Source organism: Orcinus orca, chromosome 7 (assembly GCF_937001465.1).
Source record: "Orcinus orca chromosome 7, mOrcOrc1.1, whole genome shotgun sequence".
Classification (NCBI taxonomy): Eukaryota; Metazoa; Chordata; class Mammalia; order Artiodactyla; family Delphinidae; genus Orcinus; species Orcinus orca.
Window position 1 is genome coordinate 88,155,411 of NC_064565.1, and position 13,362 is coordinate 88,168,772.

The following is a 13,362-nucleotide window of genomic DNA, read 5'->3' on the forward strand; positions in this document are numbered from 1 at the left end:
GGCTTAAAACTATAGCCATTTTATTATTTCTCACGCTTATGTGAGTTGACTTGCCTCAACTGGGCAGTTCTTCTGGTCTTGCTTAAGGTTCTCATCCCCTTGCAGTCATATGGCAGCTAAGGTCGGAGTCATCTGGAGGCTGCCTTGAGACACTGGGATGCTGACTTTTCTCCCTCTCCCTGTAGTCTCAGGATATCTCCTCTTCATGTGGTCTCTCTAACTGATTAGCCAGACTTCTTACCTGGCAGCTCAAGGCCCCCCAAGAATGCAAAAGTGGAAGCTTCTAGACTTTCTTGAGGCCTAAGGCTGTGAACTGTCACAGTATCACTTCTGCCTTCTTGGCATGGTTAAATAGTAACAGGATGAGTGCAGATTCCAGAGGAAAGAAAGTAAACTCCATCTCTTAATGGTTGGAGTGAGAAAGAATTTGCAGCTATCTTTAATCCACCATTCACAGGCTGCCCTCTGGCCACAAAGTATTTACATTCCTTCTACATGCAAAATGTACATACTTCCTCTCAAGACCTTCCCAAAGTCTCAGCTCCTTAAGGCAGGGATCTACAGACTTTTTCCCGTAAAAGACCAGCTAGTAAATATTTTCATTGGCCGTAAACTTAGTCTGTGTTGAAATTCTGCCATTGTAGTGCAAAAGAAAATGGGGGTATGGCTGTGTTCTGCTAATCTACAAACCTGGCTGCTAGTAAGGTTTGGCCCACAAACAGTAGTTTGCTGATCCTTGCATAAAGGCATGAGGCCTGAAGTCCAGAATCTTACTAGTCATCTAAATCAAATCCATGTGTGGATGAAACTACTCCAGTGTCTCCTCTTATATCTGAAGACTGAAGTAAGGAGACAAGTTATCTGCCCCCCATGTAACAGTGGTGTAACAAGGACAGGAAAACTATAATAGACACTAACATTCAAAAGGAAGCGAGGAAACAGAGGCACCTAGCCTCTTGTTTATAACAATTCAGAATTCCAGCAGGGACATGCTCTCAGTTACTTTACTAGGGCCCAGTGCTATTCCCTGATATTGGTTCTCCATGTATCTTTTTGTTCTACCCTTAGGCTCTTGGCTTTTCACTCTGAGTCATTCTTTTACATAAAAACTAAAACAAAAAAACATTGTTTACAAGACTTTCTTTGCAAGCCTCTTTCCTAACCATGATAAGCTGGAAGCCAAAGTCTCTTTTATTTTTTGAACAGTTTTTAACTTTTTCAGCTTGAATTAATGCAGTTTCTTTTAAAATGTTATGGGTTTCTTATGCATCAACTCTGTTGGGCAAAAACCATTCCACATTACTTTACGAGATAGTTCATTATCTCCTTTGGGCTGAGTGGGAGGCTACAATGGGAAAATGTTCTTAAGGTTAAGATGCTCTTATTGTCTAGATAGGTGGGTCTGTGACACACAACCTAAAATCTTTGAGATCTCAGCAGATTGTTTTTTAGCCACACTCCTGATCTAAACTTTTGCCCAAGGCCATATTTTACTGGAAACATTCTGATTTAAGCATTAACTTACACCATTTCTCACTTTGAGAGTCTTTGCTTTCTAGTGATCCTGGAAATGAGAAATAATTTTCGTGCCCAGCAAGACCCAGCTCCTTTATATACTTTTAAAATTATGCTTAAAACCCAAACAGTTCATTTTTAAAACTCATCCTTGCTCCTCCCACACATAATCACAGGCAGCTAAAAGAAACCAATTAGCATTTAAAAACATTCTGCCTGGAAATCTCTGTCCCCAGATCCAAGAGTTCATTAGGTACCCTTTCTATCGTTCATGTAACGAAAACATGAGTTCCCTTTTCTCCTGTCTCCAATAACAATTTTCTTACGGTCTTTCAACTCCTCACTAACAGGCTCCGGGTTCTTTAAGCTTCTGCCTGCCACCAAGTTCACCTCTTAGTTGGCCGTGTGGGGGGTGTGTGGAGGGAGTGATTTTTCAGCTATCTTCAGTCCACCCCAGTGCAGTTTCCTTGTTTCCTTGAATTGAATTTCTGGACTATTTCAGTGGAATTTTCACAACAAATATGTATTCCACAGCTATCATTAATTTTTTTGTTGTTCTTATTTGGACTATAAGAATATTTGTTATTTTCTTCACCCATTAGTTAGGAGATGTATATGTAGTAAATATTAATAAATATGTTTACATTTTACTAGATAGAATATAGTCAAATTGGATCAATGTTTAACATGATTTTTGAGATCATTTTATTTACAGTGATAAGATTTGTGTGTGGAAATGCTTAAAATGCTCTTATTTTTTTAAAGGACCTATCATTACGTTGTAGTTGGAAGGTATCTCTATATTAATTGCTAAATTTGTTTTTTTTTCTAGGAGTCTGAATATGTTTCTGCTCATCTTCATGAATGGATAGATCTGATTTTTGGCTATAAACAGAGGGGGCCAGCTGCAGTGGAGGCACTCAATGTTTTCTATTACTGTAGTTATGAAGGTATAAGCCTATACTTTTTCTCTTATGTTAATAAAAAATTATTTAATATGTGTTTATACATGGTATTTTTGGCATAACTATTTAACACAAGAAAGACTACATTTAAAAAATAATTTTAGTTATCTTTTCTATTTGAAAGGCTGCTGCTTTTTAAAAAAATAGTAGTTAAAATGTCAATTATTGGTGGCATAAAAGATTTTGATCTCTGGCCATATGTATCCTATTCAGTTGGTTCTGAGTATTCTGTATTAAATTGTTAGCAGACATTAAATAAGAGTTTTTAAAATTAAAATAACAAATTCTTCCAATGATAATAAGATGACAGTATTCTAATGTTTAGCTCTGGATCAAGAACATTTTCTGAAGGCTTTGAAAGGCTTAAGAAGGAGTTCTTTCCTAATCCTTCCATAGAGCTAATAGTTCTAAAGATTATAAATAGTGTGAAGTTTTATGAATTTGAGCAGAACCCACATGACTTTTGGTAAATAGACAAGCATGTTTTTACCTTGCTGTATTCATTTGATAACAGTTTTGTAGGAAGGTAGTATAGCATGGTGGTTAGGAGCATAGTCTTTGAAATCAGACTTTACCTAGTTTGGTCAATTACTAGCTATGTAACAATAGGGATTAAGTATAGCTGGTATAATCAGTTAGCCAGAATATCACCTTGCCCAACTTTTGTTAGATAAACTAATTTATAGCAGTAATTTTGTGTGGTTATTACACTTGTTTCAGCTTAACTATCATGAAGAAAGCAATCAGGTGTACTATGAGTATAGTGTGCATTTTTATAAGAGAAACTTTTATAGACTACCAGTTAACTTTTGTTTAAAATATTTTAGTTCTAAACAGTGGGTGGAATTTATTTTTGTACATATTTAATATCTGAAGCTTTACTGATTTTTTAAAAGTTATCTCTTTACAGTAGTTTTATAAATTGATGAACGGAATAATATTTTGTTGAAAATACACTAATCAGTCTCTGATATGTTAAACAGTTGTGTGGCTTGCTGATTTGTTTTCGCTCTATAGTGAATTGACTACTTCTCTTGGTTTTAGGAGCTGTGGATCTGGATGCCTTAACAGATGAGAAGGAAAGAAAAGCCTTAGAAGGGATGATTAACAATTTTGGGCAAACACCTTGTCAACTGTTAAAGGTAAAGCTTAAAAGTTATTGATTACCGAAGTCCAGAATTTAATTTCTAAGGAATAGTACTACCAGTAATTTTCAAGGTTTTTAATGATTTAAAACCTAATTTCAGAATTATCTAGAATTTGGAAAAAATTATACTGTCACTTTAAAAATAAATAGATTTAAATGATTGTTCCTATTTTTTAAAATTAATTTATTAATTTATTTATTTTTGGCTGTGTTGGGTCTTCCATTTCTGTGCGAGGGCTTTCTCTAGTTGTGGCAAGCGGGGGCCACTCTTCATCGCGGTGCGCGGGCCTTTCACTGTCGTGGCCTCTTGTTGCGGGGCACAGGCTCCAGACATGCAGGCTCAGTAGTTGTTGCTCATGGGCCTAGTTGCTCCGCGGCATGTGGGATCTTCCCAGACCAGGGCTTGAACCCGTGTCCCCTGCATTGACAGACAGATTCTCAGCCACTGCGCCACCAGGGAAGCCCATGATTGTTCCTATTTTGAATGTCAAAATACTGCAGTCAAAATCCACATATTCAGTCAATTCGTCTTAAGTCACAAAGGATTTATATTTACTCAGAAAGCCAATCACATTTATTTTGTTGTTTCTGGGAAAGGAAAAGGTGAGGTTGAAGGCCCCTGTCAGGTGAGCCTTCCTCCCTCCTTTATTAAATGGAGAAGTAGCTCTAACTGAGTACCGGTTAGGTTATACCATTAAAGCTGTTCTAATACTGGGACTCATTGCATGTATAAGACTTTTAGTAGCTGACATCTGCCCCCAAAGGGTTCTTATCATCCAGAGCCCAAACCCAGTCCTAAAAATCAAATTGCAGAATATATAAAATCGAAGTATAGATATTACTGTATTTCTTTTCCCATCCTAGTATCTGAAGTTAAATTATTGTCTTCCTGATTGCATACAGCTTTGGATTCATAGAAGTTAATCCAGTATTAGCTTGCAAAGACGTCTTGATCTTTGTTAGTATATGAATTTGGAAATGAGGAATACATAATAATATACCATTTATTAAGTTGATACTTTCCTATGCAAGCACTGTGCTAAGTGATTTACCTAACTTCACAGTAAATATTCAATTATCCTTACTTTTTACGTGATGAAGCCGTATTTCATAGAAATTAATACCTAGCCTACAACACCTTAGAAAAATCAAATACTTTTTTCCAACTTTATACAACTAGGATGTGACTGGGACAGAATTTGGATGCATGATCATCTAACTCCAAATCCTTTCTTCCATGCCATGTTTCCTCTGAATTAATAGCTGTTGAACTTGTAGATCATTTTTCCATTCTTATGGGCTGTTATTTATATCCTAATTATGACACTTCCACCTTAGTTAGTTGTATATTTATTTATTTGCCTCACTATATTATAATATGTTAAAGGCGGCAACTTTTTAAAAAACATTTTTGTATCTTTCTTGCATATAGTTTGTGGGCAGTAAGTATTTGTTGAACTGAAATCTCCACAGCTATAACAGCAACAGTATATCTAAACTCTGGCTTATAGATGAACTTCTGTTAATTCAGTTATCAGACCAAGATTTATAATTGTTACTATTCCTTAGCAACAGTTTGAATCCTCCAACATTGATTTTTGCAGCATACTCATATTTGAAATCAGTCTTTATTCCTTACCTGCTGATAGTCAGAAGGCAAAAGTAACAGAATAAAACACAACACTTCATTGGACTTTGAAATAGATTCTATAATATTTTTGCAGCAGCTTTATTTTTTTTTTACAAGGGCAGTGCTAATTAGTTTATAAGATAAAAAAATGACATAAAAATCAGCTTTTGATTTCAAATAAAGTGAATAATACTCACATGGATAATTCAGAGATAAATATTGAATTAGAGCTCTTAAATCTGTTTCCCATAATCTAATATTTTGCAATGGAGATAGAATCCTCTTTAGCTAGATTTCTATTCTGTATTTTAACTGTGGCATTGGAATATTAATTTGACTTGTAATTTTCTTCTCATTTAAAAAGGTGATAATATCTTTTGTTTCTGACATTAAAGGTAAGGAATAATAATAACTTATTTGAAAAGCAATGCAGTAATATCTATAATTTGATTCTGAGAATATTGACATTCAAATCTTATTTCAGGAATTAAAGATTCACCCGTATTATAAATTTTGACTTTTGAATAATGTATTTAATTTTACCAAACATATACATAAGCATGTACCATATTTATGGTACTTTTCTATGTGTTGAAAATCCAAAAATGAATATGACTTATTTTCTGACTTTAAGGTACCTATTGTCTAGTTGGGAAAGACCATAACCAACTATATGTAATACAACATAGAAAGAAATAAGTACTAAATAAAATACTAAATAATGTAGTGTGCTGAGAAAAATAATAGAATAGTTAATTCTGCCTTAGAGATTCAAGGGAGAGATCAGTACGAAAAACTTTAAAGTAGAAGTAGGGTTTCTCTAGGAATGAAGAGGGCCCGAACTCTGCCAAGGAAATTGAGCAAAAGCCAGGAGTTGTCAATAGTGCATGGTATGTAATCCATCATAGCTAGAGTTTGGTATGTATGAAGGAATATAGTGAGAGATATTTTAATGTAATTATGGAATTATTTTTTTCTTAATTTTTTTTGAAGGAACCACACCCTTCTAGATTATCAGCAGAGGAAGCAGTGCAGAAGCAAACCAAAACAGACACTTCAACCTTTAACTTATTTCAATACCTCCCTGAACTCAAGTCATTTTTTATAGAGGTAATATCCAATTTGATAATATCAAAGGATTTTCTCTGTGATTTCTGTACACTTCATTGTTCCTTTTGTCCTTTAATGGAGCGGGTGGATTTTAATACTTAATCCAAAATAGTAAATAATACTTCAGTAATATGTTCTTAGATTTTTTAAAACAACCTTGTTGAAAGCTTTTGTTTGCTGCTGTAATGTTTGTTTTGGCTTTCTTTCTTCCAACCTCACGTTCTCCCGAAGGAAACAAAAGAGGAAGAATAATCTGACTTAAATTGCTTTTTGTGTCAGTTGAGATGATATATAGAGGAAGTCTAAAATAACTTTTAATTACAGTGTCTACTCACATATAAAATATGGCCCATGAGTCAGATTGTTAATTGATGATGTCAGAAGGAATAGTCAAGTGGAGCAAGATAGATAGTTAATGCTGTTCTTGAAAGAGTACCTTCAAATTCACATGTTTAAATATACATATTGAATTACAGTTGATTCTTGAACAACACAGGTTTGAACAGTGTGGGTCCACTTATACATGGATTTTTTTTCAATAGTAAATACTACAGTACTACATAATCTGGGATTGGTTGAATTTGTGGGTGCAGAACTGCAGATAAGGAAGAAGCGCAGATACAGATATTATATTTATATATAAATTATATAATAATGCATGGAGGGTTGGTGTCCCAAACCCCTGAGTTGTTCAAGGGTCAGCTGTTCTTTGAATAGTTCAGAATGTGAATATGAAATGCATTAATACCTATAAATTTGGTTAGGATGGATAATATTAACTCTTTTGGAAGAATACAAAATGATAAAAAGTTACTAAGAATAGATTGGAGATGTGCATAGAACAAGGAATAACTCTCATGCCATACAGCAAACGGTGGTAAATGTTTTCTTAAAGGGCCAGATCGTAAATATTTTGGACTTTGTACCTACATATCATTTGAAGGTGCTTAATTCTTCCAGTAATGAAATGTGACAACATGATTTTGTCTCCCAGGGAAGCTCATTAGAGACTCAGCTCTGCCTAGCACATTCCAAAATTCTAGACTCCCAAAAGAAAAGCCTGTATTCAGACAATTGTTTGCACAAATAGTCTAGGCATAGTGAGCCACGTGTATTATTGAAGACAAGTTTTATATCAGTGTAAGGATGTCTTTGCCTGCCAAGTTCCCTGATGCCAGGCAATGGCCAACCTTGCAAGCAGCCTTTCTAAGGTGAGCAGTCTCAGTCCTGCTATGTTAACTTTTGGCTACACATAGGGCAACCCACAAAACCCTATTTGACCCCTAAAATGATGGACATGTAATAAGATATTATGTAATGCTGATAAAAGTATTTTCATCATACCTAATCATTTGTGGCATTGTTTTTTATAGTACAATACATTCTGAGTTCTGTCTGCAGATGCAATGGCATTTGCCCCTCTCTGCACCCACCCCAAGTCACAGGGTAGCTTTCCTCAGGGCCAGTGTCTGGAGCAGGATTAAGAACACAATAGATATCCTTGGGTACCAATAACTGGTAATCCCTTTTGATCATCATACAAGAAGGTGTTTCTCACTCATTCATATGAAAAGAGAAGGCCTCTTTTAGTTCTCTTCCTAGGTATTAAAATGGTGAAGAAAATTGACGTAGCAGTGAAAGCAAGGGGCTTATTAAATGGATTTCTTCAGATACCATTTCCATTTATGCTGTTTCAATGTCAGTTGTCTTCTCTTGATTAATTCACAGTATGAAGAGAAAAGATATGCATTAACTTCATGTGGTTATACATCATTATTTAGTTCATATAAAGCTCTTAGAAAAGCACCTGGCACATCGTATGTACCCACTAATGTTAGGTTATAATTTATTTAATAAATGTTAGGTGTAATTTATAAACTATTGTCACATCAAAAAACTTATTTCAAATCGTTTTTCTCTTTCACACTGTAATAAGATAATGGTGGATGTTTTCTGAGGACTGTCTTTATTTTCTGGTCCTTTGTTGTAGCTTTCAGGAAGGGCCTCAGGTAATGGAATAGATCTATTTTTTGAAAGTTAAACCCAAAAGGAAAATTCCATAAAATATAACTAGTTTTCCCATTTCACTTATTTGAGAAATGTTTTCTTATATGGTCTGTATTTTCTACTTTATATTCATGTCAGTACGGCATGGGAAAAGGAAAGGTTTTAAATCACTGGCTGTTTTAAATGGTTGACACTCCTTGAAATCTACATCCTTGTTTAACAGCAGCATAGTGGAATACAAGAGGTGATGGGTTTCAGAACTTTCAAGTCTGCCATTCAAACATGGTATATAATTCCTTTCCTATATTTAAAATTAAGTGATGATATGTTTTGATAGAGTACAAGGCTATATCTCAGGGTTTATCTTTAAAGAAATAGAAGTTTTCAATAATTTTTACCTAATAAAGATAGTAGAACCAGCCACTAAACCTCTGTCCTTTGTTTTATAGGGAATTAGTGATGGTATTCCACTAATAAAGGCCATTGTCCCCAAAAATCAGTCTCGTTCTTTTATTTCACAAGGCAGTCCTGAGTTACTGGTAAGTTGATTTATACCTTTTCACACTGCCATGTCTACAACCATTACAACTTATGAAAAAAATTGAGAAAATAAAATTTTTTAAGTCTTTTTTAAAAGCATAGGTAAGGGAATTCCCTGGAGGTCCAGTGGTTAGGGCTCCACACTTCCACTGCAGGGGGCCTGAGTTCAATCCCTGGTAGCCTGGTGGGGGAACGAAGATCCCACATGCTGCACAGCACGGCCAAATAAAAAAAGAGAGAAAATTTTAAAATAGAATTAATTTGACCAAGTATAAAAATGTATCTTTTAGGGGCTTCCCTGGTGGCCCTGGTCCGGGAGGATCCCACATGCCGCGGAGCGGCTGGACCCGTGGGCCATGGCTGCTGAGCCTGCATGTCCCGAGCCTGTGCTCCGCAACGGGAGAGGCCACAACAGTTAGAGGCCCACGTACCCTCCCCCCAAAAAAAAGTATCTCTTATTTACAGAGCTTTTAAGTAGTTCTGTAATCCTTTTTTAAAAAAATAAATTTATTTATTTATGGCTGCATTGGGTCTTCATTGCTGTGTGCGGGCTTTCTCTAGTTGCAGTGAGCGGGGGCTACTCTTTGTTGTGGTGCGCAGGCTTCTCACTGCGGTGGCTTCTCTTGTTGCGGAGCACGGGCTCTAGGTGTGCAGGCTTCAGTAGTTGTGGCACGTGGGCTCAGTAGTTGTGGCTCACGGGCTTAGTTGCTCCATGGCACGTGGGATCTTCCTGGACCAGGACTCGAACCCGTGTCCCCTTCATTGGCAGGCGGATTCTTAACCACTGCGCCACCAGGGAAGTCCTAGTTCTGTAAATCTAAAATTTATTTGGAATAATAAATATGTGAAAATACCAGGAACTTTTGTACGAGAAAATTGTGATGTAACTTCTTACTAGATGTTAAAATTTATCATAAGCAGTGAGAATAATGAAAATGAGATATAATACAGAATTGATAAAGGTCCGTCCACATGCAGGACATATTAGTGAGTACTTGAATTTCGTCATTTAATCCACCTAACAATCCTGTGAGATAGGCACAATTATTATTTCCCTTCCTCAGATGAGGAATTAAAACTCAGAAGTAACTTGCTCAAAGTCACAGAGCTAGCAAGCAAGGGACCCTGGCAAATGGACCAAACCTAGGTCTGTCTTATTCTAATTCTGTCACTTAGAAATGATAAAAATTGAGCATAGCACAGTGAAAAGTAGAAATTCCAGAGTTAAACCTATTTTTCTAATTATCCATATTGTGTGTTTGCATAGAAAAAACATCTAGAAAGATATACAAAAATAGTAAGTACTTTTGAGTGGCAGAATTCTTGTGATTTTTCAGTTTTAATACCTGTATATTTTTAAGTTATCTGAATTTTTTTTGGTAATCTGTTACTTTTATCAAGGGAGATAAAACTTTCCATTTTTTAATGCAAATATTCACTGTTACTATCCCTAATAAAGGGAGACCTTCTTAATAATTCTTCATAAGATCTACTTATGATTTATGTTCTAAATGATAGGTGTCTTATTTTTATGGTAAGACTTGATCCTTAATTTCTTCTGACTGCCAACTAATAGATACTAGTAAACTTTGAGAAATTTTGAGGAAAATAATCTTATACTAAAGAAAGATACATTGGGACAGCTTTTCTTGCAGTAGGATAACAATGAGCTTTTTAACCATTTGAATTATTTTAAGACTTTCTTAATGAGTATCGTGTTTTAAGTACACAATCCCACACTATTCCCTAAGTGACAAATGCTAACATCATGTGAGCATTTGGTTATTCTATGTCATTTTCTTTAATTTTCATTTAATGTTTGTCTTCATGTGTTTCTTTTCCAGATAACAGTAAGCATGAATTACGTTATTGGAACCCATGGATGGCTGCCTTATGACAGAAACATTTCTAATTACTTTACATTCATCAGGGATCAAACTGTGACAAATCCAAAGTAAGTAAGTGAACATTTAAAGCAGAACAGGTACAGCTAGTACCTTATTGCCAGGAAAAGCAAATAGATTAAACTTTCCAACTTCCAGCTTTCCTGATCCTGGCATACCCTTATCTTGTCTACTTTGAGGCTGTTTACAGAATTGACAGTCTTACTAAATTGGCTTTGAAAGTCAAGATTTAAATCTTTTCCACACCTTCACCAATCTCAACTTCTTTACACTTAACCCTTGAGACTATTTTGTTACATGTATTTTTGTTTAATGAATAATATAAGATTAATGTAGTTTATGAATGTATTTATCACTTATCAATAGACATTTCAAAATGAACAGTTGAACAGACTTATTTTTTATTTCTTTTTGGAGAGATTTAAAAAATAGTTCATATCGGTCTAAGTGATCTTTTAAAGAAGAGTCTAATATTTAATTGTGTTTACAGAACTCAGCGTAGTATGAATGGACCTTTTGCTCCAGGGCTGGAGATCACTTCTAAGTTATTTATAGTATCACATGATGCAAAGTTGCTTTTTAGTGCTGGACACTGGGATAATAGCATTCAAGTGATGTCACTTACAAAAGGCAAAATTGTTTCACACAATATCAGACATATGGGTAAGCATTAACTTTTTTTTCCCCGTAAAAAATTTTTTGTTTTTTTCCTAACCATAATAGTAGTACATACTCCTTATAAAAAGCATAAATTTTACCTTTGAAGCTAAGTGAACTTTTTAATAGAGTTATGTTATGAATATTATATTCTTTCTTTAAGAGTGTCTAATGTATTTTGGTTATACTAAGCACTATATAAATTAAATACAGCTTCATAGTATCTGAAAGATGCTAGGCTAAGTCTGAAAAAATTGGTTGTTAGAATTAGAATTTTATGAAAAAATGGTAAAAAAAAATCTGTCATAGTTGAATAAGAAAGCAACTGTCCTATTCTTTAGTAGTAAAGCATGAGAGAGGTAAAATTGCTGAATATAGTTTAACCAGATGCTTCCTTTTTTTTTTAACCTTTATCTATCTATCTATCTATCTACTTATTTATTTTGGGCTGTGTTGGGTCTTAGTTGCAGCACATGGGATCTTTTGTTGCAGCACGCGGGCTCTTCATTGTGGCATGCAGGCTTCTCTGTAGTTGTGGCGCGCGGGCTCCAGAGTCTGTGGGCTCTCTAGTTGCTGCACATGGGCTTAGTTGCCCCGCGGCATGTGGTATCCTAGTTCCCCGACCAGGGATCGAACCCAGGTCCCCAACATTGAAAGGTGGATTCTTAACCACTGGACCACCAGGGAAGTCCCTAACCTGGTGTTCTTAGTGTCTCAGTCTTTTCAATGTAAGAATAAAACATTGAGTAGATTTTTTCCTAATAAACCCATTAGGGAAGGGGAATGGAGTCTGTTACTAATTCTGCGCCAGTGACTCCCAAGGTGTCACTTAGCTCAGGTTTTTACAGTTTAGGAAAAATGTATTTTATATTGTGAATTTACAGTGTAATATGTACTATTTTGGCTATGGACACATATTCTATAGGATTGCAGTTCCAGGGGGAATAGAAGGTGAATGGGGATAAGAGAGTAAGGGAGCAGAGAAGCATATCAAAATTAAGTGGAGATCCATTTAAAAGCTACCTAATCTCCTGCCAATATTTTTGACAGGCATTCCCTTGCCTCATGTCTACTCTTCACCGTCAAAGAAGGGTGGCCTCAAAGAAAGCTCTCCTACATGATTTTAGTGCTGCTCCTTTTTTATGTCAGTCTTTCCCAGTGCTTTTCCAATGCCATTCCTACATTTCTCCCTGCTAGAACAACTAATTTAGTAATAGTTTGAACATGACCTAAAATTGCCCTTATGATTCTGTTCTAGCCAAACTATGCCATTTCATTTTTTTACATTCCTTTTTCTTACAGATATTGTGACTTGTTTGGCTACAGATTACTGTGGAATACATTTGATTTCTGGTTCCAGAGATACTACATGTATGGTATGGCAGATAACCCAACAGGTAGTCACTCATTTAAATACTCTTGGTTTGGATCAGAGATTCACCCTGGGAATACTATTGAGATGTTCTAATAGAATACTGAATTTTTCTCTTACATTGAATGATTATTTGAGCTCCTTTGCCTCCTTTTACCCCTCATTCTGTTCTGTCTTAATCACCACTTTTTTCCCTAGGTTTATTGTTTGATTCATGACCTTATCTCATATTACCTTCCAAAGATAGCTCCTTATTAACTTCTTCTAGGAAAACAATTATTTTTCTTTTCTTTGTTAACATGATAATATTCCTATTTTCCTTTCAGGTGGAACTACTAGAAATTATAGATTTAGAATTTTCATCAACCTTATTGTGTACTCTCATGATAATGTTGGTGCAAGGAAGTGTCTTTTTTCTTTATGGCTTCTGGATTTTCTACCTTGCTTAGAAAAGTAAACAGGCGTTTTCTCACTCCAAGTTTATAAAAATATCATCTAAAATAGTTCTTGTAACA

At 35.4% G+C, this 13,362-nt stretch overlaps 1 protein-coding gene across 2 annotated transcripts in view; it reads left to right on the forward strand.

The window, feature by feature from the left end:
• Positions 1-13,362, forward strand: part of NBEAL1 (neurobeachin like 1) — a 178,415-nt gene that overhangs the window by 148,995 nt on the left and 16,058 nt on the right. For both annotated transcript variants that reach the window (XM_049712339.1, XM_049712338.1), the window contains 7 exons: positions 2,348-2,465; positions 3,525-3,622; positions 6,251-6,367; positions 8,824-8,913; positions 10,759-10,868; positions 11,309-11,481; positions 12,778-12,872. In XM_049712339.1, coding sequence (XP_049568296.1) covers positions 2,348-2,465; positions 3,525-3,622; positions 6,251-6,367; positions 8,824-8,913; positions 10,759-10,868; positions 11,309-11,481; positions 12,778-12,872 — 801 coding nt within the window. The remainder of the gene's footprint in view (positions 1-2,347; positions 2,466-3,524; positions 3,623-6,250; positions 6,368-8,823; positions 8,914-10,758; positions 10,869-11,308; positions 11,482-12,777; positions 12,873-13,362) is intronic.